We start from the raw sequence: 27,957 nt of genomic DNA on the forward strand, positions 1-27,957 counted from the left end.
TAAGATCTGCTACCTCAGCTAAAGCATCTCATGTGGGCACGCCGCTGATGGTTTTTTTATTCATGTCCTCAACATATGTCAAAACAGTTATATACAATTAACTTTACTTCTTTGAAAGGAAGTAAATATGAAGAAACACTCCTTATAGTTTTTTAGTTTATTTATTAGTGTCACAAATAGGCTGACACCAACGCTGCAATGAAGTTACTGCGAAAAACCCCCAGTCGCCACACTCCGGTGCCTATTCGGGTATATTGAGGGAGAATTTAGCATGGCCAATAGGAGTAGGTGTTCTGACTCTCTGCGAGTACCTGCCATTATTTATCCAATAATTAAATACTTCAGTTATGTAATACAAGAAATATTAAGGAGGTAAGAGCAACGTTTACTATAAGCTGTGCAATGACCCAGAAACATTTGTGCAGGGGGCATATAAATCAGCCTCTTTTATTTACAGCGCAAAATAGTTCAAGGTCTTGTGCACTTAAATGATTTGACCATGCATAACAGTAAAAAAAACGAACAGGAAGAATAATATCAAGGATGGCAATTCCCTCGCAACATGAAAGATTTTTTTTTCCATGGGCTCCAAGTCATCCCTCTCTGCTGCATTTCATCCAGAAGTGTCTCAGACTTCATCATTAAAGTGTTCGGCCTTTTCGTTTCAGCCTCCAACCTGTGCCCTGCTTTCCTCTTCCATTGCACCTGTGTGCCCCCTTTGCAGAACGCATTCTGTAAAGGCGTCACAAAATTTCATAGGGGCTGTCTCACACAATCACCCGATAGTCAACTCATTTTGGGTAGGGCTTACTACTTAACCTGCTGCCAAAATCTTCTGCCATCTGCTCAGCACAGTGGCAGTTGTACTGAGGAAACACTTAGGGGAGTTTAAATGAGTTGGCCTTGTGATTCACATCTGGCTCAGCACTGTAGATCAGGTGGAAGTCTCGACTGTGGAACACAACACAGTCTGAAATGCTCTTGTGCATTTTATGGGCTTGAAAAGGCTAAAATAAATGTGACCTGAATCATTAATAGCAGGACAGAGCCAGCTTTCAGTTGGATCCTGGTGCTTGGGCAGGACTTTCAAAGCCGGGTGGGGAATCTGAAACCTAAATAATTTTTGGGTTATCGAACTTGTACTATGTCAATGTCAATGATGCAGCACGATTTTCAAATGGAAAATACCCAATTGGCCGACAGCTGGGATGACACTCAGTTGCTGGTGCTGGGAATGGCCTGAATGAAGGTGGACTATCGAAATTGAAGGCTCTTTGAAAAGATGACAAGAGCTAGGACTGGCTTTGACATTCACTGAGGACATGTCATAGGATTGTGCTGAGCAGTGTAGTGTTGGCTCTGGCAGGCATCCATGGGTGGCCCAAGGTTTTCTGGAGCCTCTCTCAAGGCTTCCTTGATAGAAATGATAGCGGAGTCAAGAAATTCTCTTCCCACTGCCCCACATTATCAGAATAAGTTGATCACTCATGGAATGCAGTTGAAAAGGGGGAATCGCTGAGGAGCCACAGTGTCATGTTAGAATAGATGAGAAAGGGAAAACTACTTCTATTTCTTTGTGTAGTCATCCTGCAGGAAAAAAAGCACATGACATTGCAAGGATATCTCGTACAAGTGGTGGTGGAGCTGACCTTCAAAACATCACACACGGAGTATGATATCGTGAGAGTGCCATCAGTGATGGTGACCCAGACTCGCCCAACCACACATTTAATGGGCCAAGCATATTTATGGCAGGGAGCAGACTCACTTTCAGTTTAGTACAGTGGGCGAACTTCTGAGACTGAGGGGGGTCAGTCCCTGCATGGGATGGCCAAGAGCCACAACAGTGGCCCAACGGGCAGGTGGTGTGTTCCCCCCGCCTCTCCCCCCCCACTACATGATCAATCAATCCTCCCACCCACTCACTTCATGCCTTGAGACTACCATGTTGGCCAATGTGGCCTGCCCATATTGCTGATTGCAAATCTCAGCTGACAGTAGTCATGGAACCTTAATGAATGCATAATGATCGGTAATTAGCCTGAATTGGCTGCCTGCTGAGAGGGACCACAATCATTGAAAATGGCAAAAAAACTGTCACAGAGGCTGTTGTTTGTGACAGGAGTTGGGTGGGGCAGGTGGGTTCCCACTTCTGATCCAAAGCCCGCACTAATAAAAATGCTGGCACACATTTGACTACCTTCTATGCTTCTGTTCTTTTGCTGAAAAGATCAGTTTATAAAACAACACTTTCCTGATCGCTGGCTAATTGTTGTTGTATTATGAATTTAACTTGGCAAGATTGAGAAGATGCTTGTCTCTTTTGAGTTCCAGTAGTAATGCATGAAATAGGTGAGAAGGAATAGAGGAACTTAGGATCACGATAAGGCCATCCAGCCTTTTGAGCCTGCTCCACCATTCTATAAGATCATGGCTGATCTGGTCGTGTCTCAACTGTACTTAATTTCTGCCCTCCAATAACCTTTCACTCTCTTGTCCATCAAAAATCATATCAGCCTGGACTACTCAATGACCCAGCCTCCAATGCTTTCTGAGGAAGAAAATTCCACAGACTAATGAGTGACTGAGAGAAAACAAATTTTCCTCATCACCAACTTAAGTAGATGACCTCTTATTCTTAATCTTTCTTTCCTAGGTTAAACTCCTTCACAAGTCACCTCGATATTGTACATTTTTCAATAAGATCACTTTCTATTCTTCTAAATTCTAGTGGGTATAGGCCCAGTGTGGTCAATCTTTCTTCATAAGGTATGCCCTCCATCCAAGGAATGACCAATTCATGAGATGACAATATCTACAGATCCAATATGACTTCCTTCTGGGCTTGTCAGAAATAATGGGGGCGATTTTCTGACCTTGCCACATCTGGCATTGATCTGGGAAAACACCCTAAAAATCAGTTTTGCACCTGGCGCGAAGCAGTCTGCAATTCTCTCAGTCCACTTCTACTGGCACGAATTGGATTGTACCCAGAAGGGTGCAAGGTTGACTTGCATGTGATTGACTGGGTTTCAATCTCATTAGCAAGTTCAGCAGGCAATCGTCCCCACTCCTGGAATGCTCTCACATCTCCGACTACTCGTCTCACTAGCAGACACCTGGCATGATGGTCGTGCCAAGGGTCTGGAGGCCATTGAAGCACCTGGATGGTTGGGGGCATGGCTGAGCAGTGTCCACTTGGCCCAATTGGTAGTTCCTCCTGACACCTTGCTGTGCCATTTGAGCATCATCAGTGTGCCGGGGGGCAGTGCCTAGGGGTTGGAGCCTGACTGGAGGCCATAATGGGGAGCCATGTGGGGGAGGGTGGTTCTGACAGGGGTTATGCAGAGGGTTATGCAAGGGGTATCATTGGGGATCGATTATGAAGAGAATCATGAAGAGGAGGCATGTCGGGGGTCTTGATGGAGGGGCATGTTGGGGTTCATGATGGGGGACCCAATGGGAGGGCCCTGATGCCAGCGACCCATGTCAGGTTTGGTGTGGGAGGTGAGGGGAGAGTCCTGATGTCCATGGGGGAATGGAGGGGATTTCCCAATGCATTATGAGATTGGGGTGCCCTTGCAAAATGGCACCCAAGCGCTCACACTGGGCTCACCTGTGTGTTCAGCCCCCCCCCCCACCCCCCTCAGACTAACAGCATGCACCTCACTGTGCTCCAATGTGGAGTGCCCACTGGCCAACAGATCATTCACAACTCTGAATTGAGAACACTGCTACTGAATAACCTTATTTTCCAATGAAAACCCACATATTGTAATCCCTAACTAACAAGCTGGACATTTTTTCTAGAGTCACTTTTCAGTCCCTCTCACCACTTATAGACTTCCTTGTTCCGTGCCTGAACTTGCAGAGAGGAAAATCGAAAGGGAATTATCGCACGATCTGAATGGAACTAATCACATTTCCTGCAAATTGTGATTCTCAGGCCATCCAAACTGTACAGGAATGGGAAGATCTGCCCCTTTTAGTTCTATCAAATACTATTCATACAAAGAAGGAAAACAATGGAACTTATTTAATGTTACTCTGTTTCATGTTATAATTCAGGTCAGAAACTCCAGAGTGTTTTATTAAGTCTACCTGGATCATAAGTTTTGCAATTTAAATTTGGGTAGGATGAGCATGAGGTACTTCACCTCAGGTATTATTCAACTGACCCACTAGGGAGCTTTTATCAAACAAAGTTTATTTAAGAATAGAACAATAACTTTTATCGATTACAAACAAGAAAGAAAACCAGCCATGATGTTGTGTAAACCTGAATAAATATATGAAATGTTCCAATCAAACAAACTTCCCAAAACAAAACCCTTGGCACAGGTTTATACATAAATTATGAAGGCTCACATGATGCTGGAACTTGATCCTTTGGATGCTGCAGCTCTCTTGATGTTTGGAATCAGGACAGCTTCCCAAAATACCAGGGAGAGAGGCTCTAGGTTCTAACTAGCAACCCACCAACAGCAGAATTTTCGCTAAAATGAATACTGTGAATGCTGGAACCTAAAACAAAAACAGAAAATGCTGAAAGATCTCATCAGTGGGGAGAGAATAGAGCCAACGTTTCAAGTCTAGATGACCCTTCATCAGAGTTGCATGTGAAGGTAGCATTACCTATCCAGGCCGTTGTAAGCACAGCTGAGAAGGTTGTGCAGATGTTGCTATTTTGTTGAAGACCTTGCCCCTGGAGCTCGTGTGTTATTTCCGACTACTGGCTGGAGGTCAAGCTAAATCCTAGATCTAGAGGAGCTGGAGTTCTTTGTGAGAAAGACAAATTTTTGAAGGACTTTGGGCTGAATTTAGTGTCGTATATGATTAGCTGACTGCCGAATAGCTTTGTACGTTTGATCTTCGTTGTTTCTGTCATTTAACATGTAATTCTTAGTTTATAATTGACCACATTTTGCCTGTTAATTCATGTTTCATTATCTTGACTTTGAGTTTTATTGTTACAGTAAAAGTTTTAAAGGAGAAATTGTCTATTGTTTTTATCACTGAAGTCATTTGGTAAGCTCAGCTCATTAGGTTTGTTGTTCTCCATGGATTCATTACATTATTTATATTTATTCCGTGATTTGATCCATTATATCCATACTTCTTTGTTGTCCCTATATAAAGTGTAGTTAGAGGAAAAGAAGCTCGGACATTCAGCCCCTGGAGCCTTTTTGCCATTCAGTTAGATCAAGGCTCAAATATCAATTAACTCTGCCTAGCCTACTTGTCCAACATCTTAACCTAAGGCTGTGTCTGAGTGCTCCGTGAATGGAAGGTGCATCTTGTGGCAAGTTGGGGTTCTATAGTGTGACTCTATTGGGATTATTGTGATTTAGAAGCACTTGGTACAAGACAGCAAGAAACCACAAAGGATTGCGAATGTAGGCCACACCATCATGCAAACCAGCCTCCCATCCATTGACCCCATTTACACTTCCCACTGCCTTGTAAAAGCAGCCAAAATAATCAAGGACCTCACACACCCTGGACTTAATCTCTTCCACCTTCTTCCATTGGAAAAAAGATACAAAAGTCTGAGATCACGTACCAACTAATTCAAGAACAGCTTCTTCCCTGTGGCCATCAGATTTTTGAATGAACCTACCATACATTAAGCTGATCTTTTCTACACCCTAACTATGACTGTAACACTACATTCTGCACCCTCTCCTTTCCTCTTCCTCTATGTACTTTATGAACGGTATGCTTTCTCTGTTTAGTGCACAAAAAACAATACTTTTCACTGTACCCCAATACACGTGACAATAATAAATCAAATCAAATCGTATGCTGACCTTGTAATAACTGGAACCATGTTCTCCATGGAATGTCAGCCTTCTGCCAGGTACTTTATAAATCTTTCAAGAGCCTAGCTGGAATATAAGGATGTGTAGCTGCTTTAATCTTCATCTGCCACACCACTTTTTTTAGGCACCCTATTTAGACAACCAGTATTTTTTATGAGATCAATCTGTAGGTGTTTCTGATGTGGGAAAAGCTGCTATCATTACTTTATGCCAGTGGTGGGCAACCTGCAACCCGTGAGCTACATGCAAGCCATCAGAGTTCTGAAGACATTTTGCTGACACTTGTCCATGTGCAGGGTTTCCAGATTCTACTGGTTTCCATCTGTGCAGTTTTTTTCTAACCAGTATTATTAAAGTAATTCAAAGGAAGGGCAAGTGATGAGGTATGTGCTGATTGCACATACTGACTGTGACAGCCATGTGTTCAGTAAAAAAGCACTGAGTTTGATGTAAGGTAAGCGTAAATGTTCCTTTTGTTTTTAAAACATTGGAAGATGATAGTTCTATTATGTGGGCGGCACGGTGGCACAGTGGTTCACACTGCTGCCTCACAGTGCCAGGGACCCAGGTTTGATTTCCAGTTTGGGTCACTTGCTGTGGGGAGTCTGCACGTCTTCCCTATCCCTGTCTACATGGGTTTCCTCTGAGTGCTCTGGTTTCCTCCCTCAGTCCAAAAGACATGCTATTTTGTCATGCTACATTCTCCCAAACAGGTGGCAGAGTTTGGCGACTAGGGGATTTTTACAGTAACTTCATTGCATTTACTAATAAGTAAATAAGCTTTTAAAAATACAGAATAAACATGGTTAAGTCTTTTTTATGATTCATTATGAAATATTCAGTGTATAATTAAATGTATTTAACCTTATTGATGGGGTCATGGTTAGTGCTCAAATTAAACTGACAGGGCCACTGAGATGGAGGGAGGCCACTCATGCGGATCTCTCACTAGCCCAGGCTCTATGTAAACAATCGCCCCACTATGTGCCCCCTGGCAGTGAGATTTGGTAACTAAGTGTCTGTAGTGTCAACATTACCAGTCATAGCATTCAGGAGAAAGAAGTGGTTTTACACTCACTGCATTGAGGATTATCATGACCATGAGGATTCTCTATTTTGTGTAGTCAATGCGTGGGGCAGGTTTGTTCATGTTATTTTTTTGAAGCCAATTGTTTCAGAAGCAGAGGGTTTATTTGCATCGCAAAAAAAAATCCCTTTTAGTGACCAGCAGCAGGGGTACTGGTCAAATGAAAGCAATTGTTTTGCCTTGCAAAATTCAGCAAGATCAGCCCTCCTCCATGCTGGTATGAATTTTAATTTGATTTGATCCATTTCACCCATACTCCCCTTGCTAGGGACATTTTACTATGTTAATTGCACTGTCAAAAATGCAAATAGTTGCTGCTGAGGCTTTTGCAGCTTGGTTGACTATGGCATCGACTTTGTGAATATCACAAATTAGAGTTTTTTGTGCATTGCAAACTCAATACTCTTTAATATATAATGAAGTCTAGCCCTATACAATTTATATCCAACAGAACTCAGTTCAGTTGCACAGATGAGATAATATATAGGGAACAAACCATAGGTTGTGTCCTTTTGGTGGTGAAGACTGGTGCATGGTCTCTCTTGTTTCACAGACATGTGCCTTGGATCAACTGCATGTACTAAAAATCAACTAAAAAAGGTTGATAGTTTACTTATTGCTAACTGCAGTATCTACAGGATTACATCCTACTAATAACCTCTTGGCCAAAGTTTCAGAAATCACAAAGTTGCCCTCACCTTTGATTACACTAACAATGAAAATTAGTCACTTCATCCTGTAAAACCTAACATACATTGTAACATTCTGAATTTTCATCCTTTGCTCACAGAAACCACTAGTTGTATTAATCTAACTGTGACATCTGATTGCGTGCCTTGTAAATCTGATTGATACCAAGTTTGTAAATTTGTCTAATAATACGCATAGAGCTGTATCCGTTACTGAACGTGGTGGTGGTGGGTATAGAAAGGGGAGATTGGGAAGTATTATTTAGCCTGTTAGTACAGTGCTACTCTGAATTGTATTAATTGCATTTATACACAGGTGTCATAGAGGTTTACAGCATGGAAACAGGCCCTTTGGCCCAACTTGTCCATGCCGCCCATTTTTTAAAAACCCCTAAGCTAATCCCAATTGCGCGTATTTGGCCCATATCCCTCCATATCTGTTGTACCCATGCAACTATCTAAGTGTTTTTTAAAAGACAAAATTGTACCCACCTCTACTACTATCTCTGGCAGCTTGTTCCAGACACTTACCACCCTTTGTGTGAAAAAATTGCTCCTCTGGACACTTACAGATCTCTCCCCTCTCACCTTAAACCTATGCCCTCTAGTTTTAGACTCCCCTACCTTTGGGAAAAGATATTGACTATCTAGCTGATCTGTGCCCCTCATTATTTTATAGACTTCTTTAAGATCACCTCTCAGCCTCCTACACTCCAAAGAAAAACGTCCCAGTCTATACAGCCTCTCCTTATAACTCAATCCATCAAGTCCCAGTAGCATCCTAGTAAATCTTTTCTGCACTCTTTCTCATTTAATAATATCCTTTCTATAATAGAGTAACCAGAATTCCAAGTGTGGCCTTACCAATGTCTTGTACAACTCCAACAAGACATTCCAACTCCTGTATTCAATGTTCTGACCGATAAACCAAGCATGCCTAATGCCTTCTTCACCACTCTGTCCACCTGAGACTCCACTTTCAAGGAGCTATGAACATGTACCCCTAGATCTCTTTGTTCTGTAACTCTCCCCTACGCCCTATTATTAACTGAGTAAGTCCTGCCCTGGTTCAGTCTACCAAAATACATCATCTTCCATTTGTCTAAATTAAACTCCATCTGCCATTTGTCAGCCCACTGGCACAATTGATCAAGATCCCGTTGCAATTGGACTAGGTGGAAGCTAGATGATACACCCAATAGGGATTGAAAACGTGCAACTAGATTTGAGTAAATGACTCACAATTTAGATAGCTTTGTAGGTTGGTTAAATCGCATCAATGTAACCTTTCAAATCTGACAGATTTCCAAAACTGTTGAGGGAAGAAAACATTTACTGTAGCTTCAGGTCAATCATTGAGAATGCTTTTGTTTCATTCAGTTTAGTATTTTGTAACTTTATATTTGCATAATGTGTTCTTACACTAGTAGGATTCTTGGCTACATTTACATGGATAAAATTTACCAACATGTCATTGAAAAAGTTAAACTCTAAAGAAGATAGAGGGGAATTATTAATTCTCTAAATTTGAGTGAAGCGAAATTAAATAGATTTCTTCATGTTTTCGTTGTGATTTGTTCAAACATTGTACTTTTAAATAGTAATGTATACAGCAACTGATTTGTTATTACATAAGGCAGCTATTCATTCTCACCTCATTAATGTGTAAGGCATTAAAGGTTTTATATACTTGAATACTTTAAGCTACATCTCCTAAGAAAATGCTGCCTAGTGTTCAATGAAGGTCATTATTAGGTACATCAGATTTAAAGTGGTTGCTTGTCTTCTGCCTGTTGCCCCATGAACACCCGATTCCTAAGTGCTGGATTGCAGAAATTGGAATGAAGACTGGTTATGCCAGATTTCTGTGCCCTTTACACTGGCTGTCATTTCTCAGAGTACCAGGCTGTGTAGGCAGGGGTAGTTCAATTTAAATTGATATGGGAATGATAACAGAACACTTCCTACATAATTTTCTTGGTTCTCTACCCAGTCACAAGCAGAAGTACGTACAGAAAGCAGCTTTCAAAGTTGTAACCACTCTTTTCTGACTGGAGGATGTGAAAAGGACCATCCTCCTAAAATCTTCAAAGGATAAGCTGTGAATTATAATGGACCAGTGGATAGGAGCAGAAGTGCTGGAGGCCATCCCAGTTATCGATTTCCATTATCGGAGGATCCCATAACAGCCAGTTTTCATTAGCCCTGCTGCAGACCTACAGACCTTTTTTATTATTAATTTGTAGAACATGGATGTCGTTGGCTGGCCAACATTTATTGCCCATCCCTAGTTGTCCCTGTTCAGAGGCAGTTGAGAATCAACCATATTCCTGTGGCTCCAGAGTCACATGTAGGCCAAACCAGGTAAAGGGCATTAGCAAACCAGATGAGTTTTTCCGATAATCGACAATGGTTTCATGGTCATCAGTAGATTCTTAGTTCCAAATAGTTTTATTGAATTCAAATTCCACCAGTTGCCGTGGAACCAGGTCCTCAGAACATTAGCCAAGTTTAGCTGGATTAATAGACTAGCGATATGTTCCTTCCTACCTACAAACTCAGGTGATTTCCCATTCCCAGGAATGTTTCAGTTCCCCAAAACAGAGCATAACAAAAGCTCTGACCTGGAAATACAGCTGGGTCAGCTACAGTGCACTGCCCTATTTATCCTGATGGTGGGGGTGGTGGAGAGGATCACTGGATAAGTGCGGGGAGAGGGAAACCAGTGCAAGGAGTTGATTGTTATTATCACCTGTACCTGCCATTGCTGGAAAACACCTGAGCTCGTGTTTGAAAATAAACTGAGAACATGTTGTGCTGTAGCACTGAAATTAGGAACTGTATTTCGGAACTGACAGCAGAGTTCAGTTCCCTGCAATGGTGTTGTCACACTTGCACTTGCAAAAGGAGATATTTCAGCTTTCAAACTGAATGTGTTAATGTTGACCTTCCTTTTCCAGGTACACCAACATTTTGACATTAATCTAGTGATTTACACTTATTCTCACATGACATTATAACTTTTAAGTTGAACAAAACATAAGCTTACAAGAAGTAGAAGCAGGAGTAGACCAGAGTCTGTCGAGCCCATTCTACCATTGAATATGATCATGGCTGATATTGGGCTTCAATTCCATTTTCTTGCCTGCTCCCCACATCTCTGAATTCCCTGTGAAAACAAAAACTCCCTTCATTTCAGTCTTAAATCTATTCATCAATGGACCATCCACACCCTTCTGAGATGGAGAATACTAAAGACTGACAACCCTGTGAGTGAAGGAAGTCCTCATCATCTCGGTCCTAAATGATTGATCCCTTATCTTGAGCTTATGCCCCATGTTCTAGTTTCCCCAGCCAGGGGAGACAACCTCCCAGTGTTTATCCTGCCAGGCTCCTTTCGAGTCTTGCATGTTTCAATGAGATCATAATTCTAAGCTGAGAGAGTATAGGCCCATTTTACGTAGTCTTTCATCATAGGACAACCCTCTCAACAAAATAAACGAATGTAGCGAACCTTTGCTATGTCGTCTCCAATGCAAGCGAATTCTAAGTTTTAAGTTTATTTATTAGTGTCACAAATAGACTTACATTAACATTGCATTTGAAGTTACTGTGAAAATCCCTTAGTCACCACACTCAGGCGCTTGCTTGGATGCACTGATGGAGAATTTAGGATGGCCATGCACCTGACCAGCACTTCTTTTGGACTGTGGGAAGATACCGGAGCACCCAGAGGAAATCCATGCAAACACAGGGAGAATGTACCGACTCCGCACAGACAGTGACGCAAGCTGGGAATTGAATTCAAGTCCCTGGCACTGTGAAGCAGCAGCACTAACCACTGTGCCACATAGAGACCAAACTGCTCACAGTACTCCAGAGGTGGTTTCACCAAAGCTCCATACAATTGTAACAAAACTCTCTTATTCATAACTCCAATCAGTTAATGTTTATTTATTGGTGTCACAAGTAGACTTACATTAACACTGCAATGAAGTTACTGTGAAAATGTCCTGATAATAAAGCCCAACATGCAATTTGTTTTTCTAAGGGGAGTGGAGGTGATGGCCAAGTGGTATTATCGCTGAACTATTAATCTGGAATCTCAGCTAATGTTCTGGGGACCCGGGTTTGAATTCCGCCACGACAGCTGGTGGAATTTGAATCCAATAAAAAAATCTGGAATTAAGAATCTACTGGTAGCCATGAAACCATTGTCGGTTGTTGGAAAAACCCATCTGGTTCACTAATGTCCTTTAGGGGAGGAAATCTGCTGCCTTTACCTGGTCTGGCCTGCTGTGACTCCAGAGCCACAGCAATGTGGTTGACTCACAACTGTCCTCCATGGGCAACTAGGGATAAATGCTGGCCTGTCAGCGATGCCCATGTCCCATGAATGAATAAAAGATTTGCTTACTGTACCGGTGTAGAAACTTTCAGTTCCTTCTAACAGCAAACCCAAGTCCTTCTGAACAGAAATATTTAGAAGTTTTGCATCTTTAGAAATATTTTTAATTTCTTATTATTAAAGTGAATACTCTGACACCACACCACATTATACTCCATCTTAGAACAGAAGTCATTGAATCCCTGCATGCAGAAGGAGATCATTCAGCCCATCAAGTTTGCACCGACCACAATCCCACCCAGGACCTATTCCCATAACCCCACATATTTATCCTGCTAATCTCTTGATACTCAGATTAATTTAGCATGGCCAATCAACCTAACCCACATGTCTTTGGGAGAAAAACCGAGCACCTGGAGGAAACTCATAAAGGCATGGGGATAATGTGCAAATTCCACACAGACAGTGATCCGAGGCTGGAATTGAACCTGGGTCCCTGGCGCTCTGAGGCAGCAGTGCTAACCACTGTGCCACAATGCTGCCCTTTTACATGTTGTCCACTCATTTATCCCCTTTTCAAATCTCCTTACATCCTCTTTGTGTTCTTCTTACAGCTTACAGTCCCACCTAACTTTGCAAACTTGGATACAATACTTTCAATCTCTCCATCTAAATCATTAATATCGATGATATTTTCATAGAATATTCCTGATCCTTTTGACACTCCACTAACTACAGCCTGCCAACTTGAAAATGCCGGGTTTATCCCTACTCTCTGCTTTCTGTCCATTAACCAATCCTCTATCGATGTTAATATATTACCCATAACTCCGTGTGATATTATTTTGTATATTAGTGTTTTGTGTGGCACCTTATTCAGGTATATTACACCTATTGACTTCCCTTTAACTACTAGTTGCATATTTAAAAACTCTGATAAATTTGCCAAATGTGATTTCCCTTTTGTAAAACAATGTGGACTCTGTTTGATCATACAATGATATTTTAAGTGCATTGTTATGGTTTCCTTGGTAACAGATTCCATAACAGATTAATAACAGACTGCAGCATTTTTCCAATACTGATAGCAGGCTGACTGGCCTGTAGTTCCTTGTTTTCTCTCTCCTATTGAATAGGCAGTGTCACGTTGCTAACTCCCAATTCATTGGGACTGTTGTAGAATCTTGGGAATTACTGTAGCCAGTGCATTCACTATCTCTATAATTATGCCTTTTAGGACCATGAAAAGCAATATTGAAACATTGGCTTATGGTGCATAGTTCCATTTACTGAGCTATACTGTAATTTATACTATAGGAGTGAAATTCGCCTTGCAACTTGTGGTGCAAAATGGGAGAAGACAAATTAACAGGCTGCTTTGGATTTTCCCAATTTTTATTTCCATTGTGGAAAATGTACTATTATTAATTTTTATATTAAAATTTATTTTGAAAATGATCACTTTAATTCCCTCCTTTGTTTCCCCTTTCAGGACGCATCGATAGCCCACAGATTCCATATCATGCGAGAAAAACATCCTGAAAAGTTCAGCAGCAGGTAAGATATCACAATGTGCAATATAATGCTGCCTCACTAATATGGAATTAGTACTGAAATGAGCCATTTGTTAATCATGGACGGACAGATTTATCTTTACAATGTGTAACTGTGCACAGAGTTTTTGGTAATTTCTTGTCTGAATCTTCCCCATAAACTTTGAATTTAATCCCTTTGGAGGTGAAAAATGCATTGCATACCTGTACAAGAGAAACTATTATGATACACGGCATTGTATTCTGCTGCATTGTTTATCATTTCTGCCTCAGACGAGGATTTTCCAGCCCATGTGCAGTTTCTTCACCAATGACTAGAACCAAGGGTGCAGTTCAATTGAAGTGGAGAGTGGAGATTTCCATGGTCAGCACCTTCTCATTATTATTCATAGTTTCAGAGCATGTTTGGGCATGTGTAAAAAGCAGCCTAGGACTGGGATTGGGAAGCTGTGATTCCGATTACATTTAAAGGGATGCAAGAATTTAAATTGAACTGACAGAATAAGAACTCAAAGAAACATAGCAGCCTTGGCAGACGTACAAAAACCTTTGCAGCCCATGATAATCTGAAGGGTGAGAAGCAAAAATGAAGTTGAAGGAAACCCAAATGTGCAGGTGCAAATTCTGCAGGCAAGTAAGCTAACAGTCCAATATCCAAACCATGGTTTAGTGGCTGCTGAAGTGAAGTTAATGTTGAATGGTGTGATTCTGGGGAGGCTTTTTCATGACCTGTAGATCTGCAACATGCGCACAAAGATGGGGATTAGTTTGTGTTTATGGATGGCTATTCCTGTCATTAATGTTTTCCAGCCTATTCTGCGCAATAACTTCTAGTGTTAGTCCTGCAGATAACAAAGCTTTGCAGTACAGCTCTTGCAGCCAAATAGTCTTCAGAAGCAGTTCCCCACAGAAGACTTAGTATGTTTGGCAACATCTTGGCAGCTGCAGCCAGTCGCACTATGCTTTCGTACATTCAGTGAAAGCATGCTTGACTGCAGAAACATCCAGCACTAAAGATCAGCTGTCAAGATCTCTATTGAGAACTATATTCTGTACATGCACAAAGTGGGATGTGTGCACTCCTACCTATTTATGCAGGGGATTAAGGTAGTGAGTAGGTATGAACCTCACTGATCACTCCAAAATGCCTGCGTTTATTCTCATCGTAGAGAAGATTGTTATTGAGTAAATTGTATTCTCGAGTCTTTTAGCGGAACCCTTTAAAACATTGTTCCAAAAGTCATTAAAATTGTTCCAGCAGCCAACCACTTGCCTTATTTGGCTCTGATTGCATAGTAGTTTCTGGTGTTAGTGCAGTAGGTGGCACAGCTGTTTGTGGTGTGCCGATGCTGAAATGAGTTCTGCATCTGGAAGCTGAGGGGAATGATGATGGCAAAGATGATGGGAAAGAACCTTCAGCCCCACTGACTCAAGAGGGTGCGCAGTAAGGACAATGTGCAGTGGAGGACAGCCATCAACTAGCAAGGTCAATACAATCTGTAATCCATGTTTTCAATTACTAAACGTGGATACACCAAATAAAGTAGTTATCATTTCAGTGACCAGTTTCTTCCTCTAGACACCATCAATGAAGTAAAAACAGAAAAGCTTGATCAACCGTTCATATCACAAAATGTTACCTTGATATCTGCAGTTGAGTTTAAGGGCATTACTGTATCTTAAGAAAACACACAAAGCTGACACTTCAAATTATGAGCCATTTTTTCCAAATTTCCTCACAGTCCTACTCCTAACCCACTTCAACAGACCTGGGGACTCTGCAGTCCACTGCTTTGCTATCCTTCATTTGGCCTAACCCACCCTCATTATGAGCCATCACAGTTTTCCTATTTTAGAACTTATCTCAGCCAGTAAAACACCCGCAGATATTTATGACATTTCAAAACTTTCAGTTTTTCAAGTCATTATAGTTTCAGCTCTTCAAACTTACAGGCCATATATTTTAATCATCGCTTTATTTTCCTCCTTCCTAGTAATGGTAGTTCATTGAGGCATGGTGCTTCAATATTACAAGGTTGGCCAAGATTGTTATGGTCAAATATCAAATGATTGCTTCAGAGGAGAAATACAAAGAACAATTTTTCAAAAGTATGCCCCTGATGCACAGTCTCACTCAATAGCAGCACATGGCAGGAATTTATGTTTATGTAATGTTTATTATTTTCCATCCTTTAAACTTAGCAGATGGAAAATCTTGGGGTAACGTGCATTGTAATTTAGTTAATAATTTTGTAAAACCGCTTCTCTCAAAATTAATTCCATGCTGTTACTTCCTAGTGCTGTGATGTGGAATTGATCCACATTAAAATTGCTCTTTCTTGCTTTCCATGAAGCTACTGCTTAGGCCTAACTTCCTAGACTTTGAAGACCCAATTACCAGAATATAGACAGTATGTGACCCACTGGCCTTTGTTTGGATTCCTGCCTTTTTTAATACTCTACTTAATTACTGAGAGAACCTGATCTGACTGGATATGAACAAAAGCACTATGAGCTTTCAACATGCTGTTAGATGTTATATAAATATGGTGTGATACAGAGATGCATGTTGCAAGTGTTGAGCAGTTATGAGTATTAGTTAATTGTGATAAAGTTTAGTTTTACCATGAGTACTTCTATATAGCCAGTATAGTACCTGATGCTATTCATTAATAGTTTATAACATGCTGTTACGACATAGTGTTGCTTAATAAACTCATCAATATCCAACATTTCAATGATATATTACAAATGAAAACAGTATGGAGTATCATTCAGCGGTGGTGGATTGTGGCTGTTCATTTGTAAATGTCAAAGACATTTGGTTCACAAGCATCTGATGTTATGAGCAGATATAAAAAGACCTTTCTCATCAATTAAAATTGCTCTGGAACATATTCCTGCCTTATACCCTGTAGCTCCTTGCCAGTCAACATACTGTTTTTTCTGTGGGACATACTTAGACCTGCTGCAAAACACAGCATATCGTATTTACTGTATTTATTCATTATTGTTTATTTTTCATTCAGCTAAAATTGCCATGAGTCTGGGGTGTATGAAAGAGAGATTGCAGAGGGAGGATACAACAAGATGAGTTAATGAATGAGGATGTGGGTTTTAAGTTTAACATTTGAGGAATTTGAATGATCTAAATCATTGATGGAATGATAGGCAAGTGGAACTTAGGCAGGATTTTTGGCCCAGGGTGGGGTCAGGAATTGAGATGGGTGGACAGATAATTTTGCATAGCTTGCAGGAATGCTAGCACCAGCCTGCATCATTTTTCCAGGGGCCAGATCAGACCTTTAAGTGGTGATTAACTATTTAAAGTAAACTAAAGGCCATTTATCAACAATAATAGTGTCATGAATATGGCAGCTACCTGATGCTGTCTTCCAGTGGCAGGCTGGGGAACCAGTGTCCCAGTCAAACTTTGTGTTCCCCTCCCAACCTACCGGCTGGCGCAAGGGATCCGGGTTTGATTCCAGCTTGAGTCACTGTCTGTGTGGAGTCTGCACATTCTCCCTGTGTTTGTGTGGGTTTCCTCCGGATGCTCCAGTTTCCTCCCACAGTCCGAAAGATGTGCTGGTTAGGTGCATTGGCCATGCTAAATTGTCCCACAGTGTACCCGAGCAGGCGCCTGAGCATGGTGACAAGAGGATTTTCACATAACTGCATTGCAATGTTAATGTAAGCTGGCTTGTGATACTAATAAATAAAAATTTTAAAAAGAAACCTTCCCATAGCTGCTGCTGCTTTCAGCTGCCTTTTTTGAGGGAATTCCTCTCCACAATGGTGATCTGGCAGCTGTGGCCTATTTTTATTATAGATTTTTTCAAGTTGCTGAGAGGCCATTTCAAGTTGGAGATACCCTCATTCTTCCCTTCAACTGTGATAGCAGCCTACAGGTCTTTCAGTGCTGGAAGATCGTCCAATGACCTTCTAGCTTTGAGAGCTCACATACTGTGCTTACTATCACAACAGGGTGAGGGGATGGGGTTTCCCCCATTTCACTGTGATACCGTGGCCCTGATCCAGGGCACAGAATTCTGCCAGTAGTGTAGGGCAAAATATACGTTCAGAGCTTTGAACAAATGACAGTATGGTTTACAGAATGTGCAAGATTGGATGCAAGCAAAGAATTGGAATTGTTCAACCTAAAATGAACAAATACATTAAAAAATTTTCAGTGGTGGATGGCTGTGATAGGAATAGCTGTGGGCAATTTTGAGAGTAGATTTGGTGACAGATAAGATGTGCTATTTAAAATCCTGATCTGGCTTGCACAGAATGTCAAAGCTCAAAATATAATAATTTTTCATTGAAAAATGTGTGTGATAATAGATTTACTCAGCTGCTGTGTTATTTTATATAGTTCTTTTATTTGACATAGTTTATAAAAGCGTGAGCAATTGATGTTTCTGGCACTGATCGGCTGGCTGAAAAGAGGATGCATCCTTCATTATTGTACTAATTGGGAATGAGCGATGTAGTGTGGGTTGGCAGATTAGCTGCTATAGATTTTATCCACAGTAAGGCAAATTCAAATGGATTTTAATTCCTGGGAGGAAGATCTTTAGCAGCTGAGCATCTTATTGAAATGACAGTCCATGGCCAAGATCCTACATCATCTTTGTTTTTTTCTGAAATCATTGGCAAAAGATTCATTGAAAGAAGTTGTAACATACAAAGACAATTAGTGAAAACTATTGGGCTTATTTTGAAAAACAAATAGGGTGGGATCTCATACCCTATCCCGCTACCTCCGGTGCAATGGGATCTCTGCCAGTACCGCCAAAGTCAATGGCCAATTACATTGCTCATCAGCAGTGCTACTTTGGAACCTGCCATTGAAGGGTCGTCTTCGGCAGGACCAGAAGATCCAATTCGCAGGAAGGGCTGGAAAATCCTGGTCACGGTATTAGCAACCTTTCCATAAAGGACGGCCAGAATATTCCTGAGGCGGCAGAAGCCTCATTGCTGGGTCTAAATCAGGGTGCCTACGTTTTGACAGCAACAGTCAATTAAATGGCAGCCAATGTCAAAGGGCTGTTAGCCCTATCAAAGGGCTTGCTAGCTCAAAAGCCTCAGTCGTCAATGAGAAATAGACTCCTTGCTTTTAAATTGTGTCTTCTAATTCTAGTCTTTCTCACAAATCAGAATATCCTTTCAGCATTCACCCTGCCAATTCACCTTGGGATCTTTTTTATTTCAATAAGATTAGGTCATTTTTGTAAATTTCAATAGATATAGACCCACCTGTCCAATCTTTCCTCATTCAACAACCCCTACATCCCAGGCATCAGTTGATTGAAACTTCTCTGTGCTGCTACAAATGTAATATTATCCTTTCTAAATAAGCAGATCAAAAAGAGAATATAGTACTCCAGCTATGGTTCATCAATATCTTGTACAACTGTAGAAAAAAATTTGCTACTTCTATATTCCAGTCCCCTTGCAATAAACAGCAATATTCCATTTGCCTTCCGATGCACTTGCTGTGCCTGCAAACTAACTTCTTGTGATTCATGTATTGTGACACTTCAATCCATCTGTACCATAGAGTTGCGCAATCTCACTATTTAAATAATATTCTGTTTTTCTATTCTTCCCATTGTTGTGGTCCATGCATGTACCAATGACATAGGTTGAATGATGAAAGAGGTACTACACTGAGAGTTTGAAGAGCTAGGCATCAAGTTAACAACAGAACTTCTAAGGTAATAAGCCCTGGATTATTACCTGAGCTGCATGCAAATTGACATGGGGTATATAAAATTAGAGAGATGAATGTGTGGCTCAAAGACTGTGTGGGAGAAGTGGGTTTCTGTTCATGGGGCACTGGCATTAGAACTGTGGAAAGTGGGTGCTGTACTGTTGGGGTGGCCTATATCTGAACCATGCTGGGACCAGTGTTTTTGCAAACTGCATAATAAGGGAAGTAGAGAGGGTTTTAAACTAAATAGAGGTGGGGGATAGCTCCAGAGTGGGGATATATAGGTTTACAAAGCAAAAGGAAACAGCAGCGTATAAGGCAGCTATTTAGGTAATGATACCCGGAATGTAACAGGAAAGGACAGAGTGTACAAACATTAAAAAAAACAGCAAATGAGGTCAAAAGGAAAAAAATGGTAACTGGATCAAATTAATGACTTTTTACCTAAATGCACAAGGTATTTGGCGCCAACTAAAGCAATTAACAGCACAAATTGAGGTTAATTGGTACGTTCTTATAGCAATTATAGTGGTGTGGTTACAAGGAGATCAAAACTGACTTCACATAAGGACAAGCAAGAGGAAATGGGTGGTGCCAAAGCAGACAAGTTCACATTCTTCTATATTAAGCTTCCATCTGCTGTGTTTTTGCCCACTGACTTAATCTAGCCATGTCCCTGCAGGCTCCTTGGCTGGGATTCTCCCAAAAAAAAACTAAGTGCCCAACAGGCAGGAAAGTGGAAGTATTTTTTGTGCATACTTATCAGAATGAATCTCTGACACACTGTGCATTGCAGAGTGTTTCAGCATGATTCCCTTTGGAAAGTAGGAGGCGTGGCCTAATCTTGTCCAAGAGGCTAGCAGCATCGTGCTGAGCGGGCCACTGCTTCATGTATACGCAGTGTTTCCCCCTCACCCATCGCTGGCATTCGATCATTGGCCTGACCTGCAACTCCCCTGATTGCTGGCCTTCTAGAGCACCTCCCTGCCCCTAATTGCTGGCCTACCAGACTTCCCCAGCCAGCCCCAATGTTTCTCCCCCCACCCCCAGCCAACCCTGCCCTTCCCAGGGGTAGCCCCGATCGCACCCTCCTTACTTCTCCCACCAATTCAGCTTGCAGCGTGACAGCGGATCCTGTCCCCAGTATGTCGTACCACCTTGGCACTGCCTGGGGCCCAGTAGGCAGTGCCAGGGTGCCAGGCTGGCACTTCCCAAGGGGCAACCCCCCCCCCCCCCTTTGCCTCTGACCTCCTTGTGTGGAGCCACAAGCAGCAGCATGAGGATGCCTGTTCCCTATTAGTGGGGAGCAGTTGTAAAATCCACTGGAAGGTACCACTTCCAGTCTGGATCGAGGCACTAGCAGATCCAGAGAATATTGTCACAGACCCGTTAGTTATATAGAGGTTGTAAATTCCATATGATAATCAGCTCCATTGCCAATTTCTGGTACAGAGCTGATTGTGCTAAAAGCAAAATCACTTGGGAGATTCTCGACTGCAACCCACTACTGTTTCCCGGCCATCTGCCAGGAGAGTTGTCTTCTTCCCAACTCTCTCACCTATCTTTGTGACATCAGTAAATTTTAGCAACCATACATCCGGTGCCTTCATCCAAATCATTTTTATAGCTTGTAAATTTTTAAGGCTCCAGCATCTATCCCTGCGGCACTTCACTCATTACCCCATGCCAACCCAAAAGTGCCCCACTTGTCCCTTCTCTCTGTTTCCTGTTACCTAACCAACCCTCTATCCATGTTAACACTTTAGTTCCTACAACATGAGCTTTTATTTTGTGTAGCAATCTTTGATTTGGCACCCTGTCAAATGCCTTCTAGAAATCCAAGTACACCACATCTACAAATTCCCCTTTATCCACATGACTTCCTCAAAGAACTCTAGTAAATTAGTTAAACACAATTTCCCTTTGTTGCATTTGTATTTAACATTTCACAACCTTAGGAAATCCTGAAGTGTTTTGCAGCCAATTATGTACTTTTGAAAGGTAGTCACTGTTATAACGTTATTACCAAACGCTGCAGGGGTGTCAACAGTGTCTCTATAAGTGGATGGAGTTAAATGTATGAATGTTAGATTTAAATTACTTTCATTTCTGCCCAATTACACCCTATGCATCTCATTATTCAGGATTTTATGGTGTAGAAATGTCAGCCTGTTTAATAACTCTGCTGCCCAGTCAGTATGAGCTCGATATCCTTTAATGTTACTAAACATTGGCATTTTCCAGCCCCCCCAACCTTGCCCTTAATCCATATTGTATTTTTCCTATTCCTACATTGAACTTAAATATTTTGTTTTGATTCAACTGCAAAAAGGATGAACTAGATTGGGACTAATTCAGATTCAAATGAGTGAAACTACTGAATGAACAAAATGGCATGGAACCTGATGATGGTAAGTTAATTTGTTCCTTGAGTGAAGGGAGAAAACAGGAAGTACTAAACAGGAAGTAGTAAACACCATTATGGCTGTGACCATGGTCAAGGTGAAAGTAGAGCGCATGGATACCTAGATCATTGGAATAAATCTCAGCAGCCCAACCCTAGACCCTACTGACATCAGTTCAAAGGATCTCTGTAGAATAAATACCTCACTGTGTCTGCAACTTGGTGCATCAGTTGTGCATTGTCAGTCTACTACATTCTGAACCACGTTATATTTAACACTTGAAATGTTTATTATTGTTCTAAGTAATGATAGGAAAGGATGATGCTGTAATAGGAACAGTTAGACAAATCTGAGTAGTATGTGTAGCATGTGTTACTTTCAATTACTGACAAATTAAATATACCATAGAGCTTCAAAAAAACCTCCTCCATTTTGCTTCCCTCTTTGGTGAATGCCCGTTCTGTGAAACATACTTAGGCAGTGTCAATCCTGTTCCTAAATTGCCCCTAATTTGATACTAATTGGCAATCTAATTCCAAGAGGCACTGAGATATGGAAAATGTCACACTGGTTTTGTAAGTGGTTCTCTTATGAGGTTGAAGTCAGGAGCATGGAAATGTGAAGAACTGGAATCATCTATCTGGCTGGTCCAGGAATATAAAATCCCACAATTCACATCACATACCTACCTTAACTTTTCCAGCTGCTACTTAACCAATTCTCTCTTTAACTTGTAAATGCAATCAGACCTAACAGCTTTCAGTTTAGACAGTTTGATGAGGGAGAGAATAGGTGGAAATTATTTTACTTCTGGTCGGCGAAACATGACCTAGAAATGCTAATTCTGGCACTGAGGGAGAACTTTTTAATGTATAATCTTTTTGAATTGAGTCCTTAAGTTCTTTGATTCCTGCCACAGTTGTTTTAAGGCAGATGCAAATCCATTTAAGATATAAAGGCAATAGGAAAGGGTTCTATTTCATCACCTGAAATTCTTGTACTCAAGTACGTATAATGGCCTGTAACTTGCATGGAGTGGCAATTAGATTTGGATTTCCATTCCCCTCCTAGCTTCTTACCTTGAAATTTAACTGTTCCTGTCTCAGCCAACCTTCTGACTCAGGCTGGGTGAGAACGGTGTGGTGCAATGGATTCCCCAAGGCCTTGTGTGGAATGCAGGGGAATCAGAGGTAAGCTAGCCATTCCCCCTTAAGGCAGGTAAGTTGAAAGTTCTAGGTACTTTGAGAAACCATTGTGGAGGTAATTTTGTATGGTAAGTGCATAGGATTGTAGAGTGAGGGCAGAGAGTTGGTTGGTTGATCAGTTGGAGCAGTGGGGTAGGAGGTCAGGTGGTCAATGGAGAGGTGTCAGATGTTCAGGCATTTGCGAGGTCGGAGGATTGGGGAGGAGTGGGGAAGCAGGGTCAGGTGATCAGTGGTGGGTGGGATGGGAAGGGAGGGGCAGCAGTGGGGTCCTGTGGGATTAAGGATTGCTGGGGGTGGACTGGGGTATGAGGACAGTTCCATAGGGGTTAGAGGTGCTTGGTGTGTCCCATGTGTGCTTGTGGAGATGTCAATACTTTAGTTACCCAGGTGTTAGAAATATTTTTAATTCTTCTAATTTTTTCTGGCTAACTATTATTAGAACGCAGTGAAATCATAGAAATTTTGTGTGTCCGTGCATGTGATGGTTCCCCAATACATTGTTAATGTGCTCTCCAATTGTGACACCATGAAGCTAGGAAGTTACAGGCTAATGTTCCCCAAAACGAGAAGAAATCCATATATAACTGATTTGGCGCACCCTGCGCATGTGTGTTCATATTCAAATAGGTCATTTTGTAGAAATTTTGGAGCACCCCAGCTTTAAGTGCAAAGATGCTAACGAAACTTTCTGACAAACTCCCACCTTAACTTGCAGTAATTCAGGTAACATTTTACCCCTCATTCAAGGGATTTGATGGCACACCTCTTTAATTTGCCTTTGGGTGTGTGCTGGATTCTCAGCCTCTCCACCCAAGTGGAGGGGCACCCCCAGTTTTTTTTTATATTCTTTCATAGGATGTAAGCATTTCAGACTAGACCAGCCATCTGTTGACCATCCCTAATTTCCTTTCAGAAACTGTAGTGAGCCACCTCCTTGAAACCCTGCAGGCTATCTAGTGGAGGTGTACTCACAATGGTGTTAGGAAGAGAGTTACAGGATTCTAATCCCGAGACAGCGAAGGAATGGTGATATAATGGGAATGTGGCTTGGAGGGAAACTTGCTGGTGGTAGTGTTCCCATGCACTTGAAGCCCTTGTGATGGCAGCCATGAGCTTAGAAGGCGTTATTGAAAGATTCTTGGCGAGGTACAGCAACACATATTGTGTACGGCACATGCGACTGCCACTGTGCATCTCATGATACAGATCCCATTCCTCCACCCCCCTCTACCAGATCTATTATCATAATATGTGGTGTGCTTTCCCAGACTATTGAGTCCTTTTTGCTGAGCAGATATGGGAATGGAAAAAGGTCAGAGACTGTATTGGGGAGGTCAGAGGTCATGGCAATGTGGGAATTGGAGGCAAGGTTGGGTGGCCAATGTACTTTAACTCCTACTTCTCTCAACTCCACATTCAGGTATGTAAATGTCAAAAAAGTTGCCTTTTTTTGATATCAGACTATTGCAGATTGGTTTTAGTGCAGCCAGCATTTGCCCCAACTACTTCAGAGCAAACCTATCATACAATGAGGCCTCAAAAAGTTATGGACCTCTTATTTACATGTACAAGAAGCATAATGTCTTTTTTCAATCATGCTATTTTATTTTTATTCTTAATATAGCAGATGGTGCAATACAAGTCATGTATGTACATGTGCTTCCTGCCTGCCATATTGGATGGTTAGTAAATTGGTTAGCATCTGATAAATGGACTTTGAGCAACTGAATTGGTGGGATGCCCGTGTTCCTTGACATTTCGCCAATAGTTATGCAATCAAGTTCCCATTACCCTTTTGCGAGAGTAGGATAAGGGTAGACCCCATTTTCTGAATTATTTATTGATAAGTGCTCATGACATATCCTTTTCATTTTGCTGTGACACATATATCCCTAATGCCTGGCAGTCCAGTTGTCAGTAGTTTCTGTGATTCTCCCAAATGAATTCTAAGTGCTGCCACCCCTAGAAAATTTGGTGTGTTTTCCACTGCTGCTGTCAACACTACTGAGGGGCAATTCAATCACTTCAAAGCTCAAAAAATGCCCCAGCGTGAATTGCGTTGGGCCAAATGTGCCGGGCGTGTGAAGCTCCTGAATCAGCTGTTCAGCTGCCATTCAACGATGACTAAGATCAAGCGTCAGATCAAGTCCAAGATGGGGTGCAGTGCCTTCTCTTGTCAGCTTGGATCTTGTTTGCCTCTCTCTTATGGAGACCATGAATTGGATTCAATTTGAATTTGATTTTTATAGCAAACAAGGAGATGAATTTGGGTGTGCCTGGTCCACTCTTTAAGAATGGAGTGAAAAAAATTACAAACAACACTTCACGCTTTTCCTTCTTTCAGAATAACTGAAGGAAGAATAATCCAGTCTCACATTGATGCAGGAAACATTTCATGTTGGATCTTTTATGAGCGCAATCTTTAGGGTTTATAACTGTGGATTCATCTCTGACAGTTTCTACTGTAGCAAGATCCCAGAAAAAACATCATTGATGTCTGTACCTAAAAAGCCCCTAAAAAACATAGGCCATGATTCTCCCATTGCGACCCACAACTTTCATGGCAGGTCGCGGTGGGAGATGCGCATCGCCAGCCTTGTGCTGGGATTTGCAGATGCGCCAGGAATGCATGCGTACCTCCCAGAGCCAGCATTCAGTCGCCGGTCAGACCATGCTGGAAACCAATGGGAAGGTAGGTAAGTCATTTGAATCTATTTTAAATGTGTTTAGCAGTGCATTATCGGGAACTTGCAGGTCCTGATTGAATCTCCCACCCCGCCAGGAGTACTTCATTTTGGCGGGGTTTACACTGGCTCCCCATGTTCGGGAACTAGTGGGAGACCAATGGAATGGCAATCATGCCCCCCTGCCCCCCAAAGGGTCAGGCAGCGGGGGATGGTGCCCCTGGGCATGGTTACCATGGCAGTGCCAGCCTCTCCCTGGCATTGCCCAAGGGGTAAAGTGCCCATGCCCAGCAGGCATGGTGCAGTGCCGAGGGGATGGAGCCTATTGTGGGCAGGGCCTAGGAGCAATCGGTGGGGGAGGGGGTTCCATTACCACTCTTCAGACAGGATGGGTCTGGGATGGAGGGAGGGCAGTGATTGGGACAGGCGTGGCGGGGGCGGGGAGTTGTGTGATGTGCCGGGGTGAGGCGAGTGGGGGATCACCACTGCTAGGGGGGTTGGGCTGAACATCAGGGCGCTCTGGGACGGGGAGAGGGTCAGGGATGACCTGGGAATTGTTGTGGGAGCAGTGATCGGGTCATGCTGGAGGGGCAGCAAATGGGGAGACTGACAGATCGGAGCCACTGCACATGCGCGGACTTCCATAACTGTCAGACTCCGGTGCGATTAGGCCCCGTCCCCCCAGGTTTTTAATGATATTCATGATTGGGACCTCTGCAGCGCACAGAGTGCGAGGTGAGAAGCTGAACTGATAAAACATTTGGGATTTAGAACAGTTTTCCTGCCAATTCAGCACTTTTGGGAGAATCTCAGCCATAGTTTCTTACAAAACTAATTAGATATTCCATGCAATGTCCATTTTAAAATATGTGATATAACTGAATCAAATCTGCAGTTTTCCCCATAACAACTGTACCTCGATAATTTTATCTTTTATAGAAACTCATGATAATAGAGTTAGGTATAGTTGTGATTTTGTACCTAATTCTGGATCATTAGGGTGGCAGTACACAAACACTTTGAGCTTATATACAAAGAAGCAGAGTTTAATAGATTAGCTCACATAATGCCTCATGAGTTTCCAATCTCATCTAATCATTGGAAAGCAAATACTCCCCACACAGGGAAAGCTAACACCAATTTTCCCAGAAAAGTGCCTGAAATCACCAGATTAAGTAATTTCATATTTTCAATGGCAGTAAGTAATCCACCCATGACAGTCTCATCCTGAGGTTAACCCTTTCCCCCCTGCCCAAGCACCCTCCACCTCCAGGTTCTTTGTACCCTCCCTCTAAAGCCATGCATCAGCAGATAAGCTAATGGGCACAGATAGAGACAGTACTGATCCTCCTTGCACCTTCCACCCGTTTTGAGCCCATGGCACCTGATCCCCACATGTCAGGGTCAGTGGAGATTGGTGCCCCGGGACCTCCAACAGTGGGGTGGGCAGAATTTTACTGGGAGGCCGGATCATCCAGTCTCAAACCACCAATTATATTTAAATGGATTTAAATTAGTTGTGATTAGGTTTTTGCCCATCTCTCCAGAGGCAGCATACCAAAAGACTAACAATGGACTTGATGCCCATCAAGAATCCCAATTTAGAGCTCTTGTATGATTCAAAGGGCAATTAGGAATGACGGCTGGGGCTAACGACCCTGGAGAATCATCCCCAATATGTCTGACTCCCTGTGAGGAATCTCCATCCCACCCGCCATGGGAATCGTAGTGGGTGGGACACAGACCATGCGAAGGTCTGTTGACTTCGGGCAGGAGTTTCCGGTTTTAGGGGTGAGCGCGGCCTGAAAATCCTGGCCCTTGACAGTTTGCATTTTGGATTTCTGCCAACTTTCAGCTGCCAAGTTTCCCTGCTTGGGCGAATTGGACAACCTCAGATTTGTGCTCTTAATTCCAGATCTAAGTGGTTGTCTTCCTACTGTTGCTCATGCTGACATGAATGCTCAATTTCTGTTCCCTGTGACTGGTTACTGGCAGATTGACTGTGGAGCTGATGAAAGTTGAGACATTAATCCCATCCATGTCTTAAGCAGAAATGTGGTCACTCCTGGTTATTAGGAAATTTCCTCTCCCCCACCCCCCACCCCGCCAAACCCCCTCTCCCCCTACCACCACCATCATCATGGCCTGACAGTAAGAAATCTAAAGGTAATAAACAGGTCTGAACATAATTGGCAGTCAAATTACAGAGTGCCATTATCTGAACTGCAGGAGGGCCTGGCTGACAGGATGAGAAAGTGAAAATTGTGTTCAGCGACCTGCCACATCATTAGCACATGATGAAATTTAACCAAAGTGCCTGGGCTACTGCGTGCATTCTGCAAATACAACTGTGTTATTCTTCACAGATCAATCTCTTTGCTGCAGATTCTTATCCAGGGGTCACTGGAATCCAATCATTTTGTTCCTTTAACTGATGTCAAGCTGGCA

General features: G+C 42.2%; 1 protein-coding gene across 1 annotated transcript in view; it reads left to right on the top strand.

Moving 5' to 3' along the window:
* dgkb (diacylglycerol kinase, beta) overlaps nucleotides 1-27,957 on the top strand; it is a 677,279-nt gene that overhangs the window by 427,024 nt on the left and 222,298 nt on the right. Inside the window, exon 19 of the mRNA XM_080216552.1 lies at nucleotides 13,439-13,503. Within this exon, the coding sequence (XP_080072678.1) occupies nucleotides 13,439-13,503 (65 nt within the window). The remainder of the gene's footprint in view (nucleotides 1-13,438; nucleotides 13,504-27,957) is intronic.

This window comes from Carcharhinus amblyrhynchos, chromosome 2 (genome assembly GCF_965287045.1).
Source record: "Carcharhinus amblyrhynchos chromosome 2, sCarAmb.v2.hapA, whole genome shotgun sequence".
NCBI lineage: Eukaryota > Metazoa > Chordata > Chondrichthyes > Carcharhiniformes > Carcharhinidae > Carcharhinus > Carcharhinus amblyrhynchos.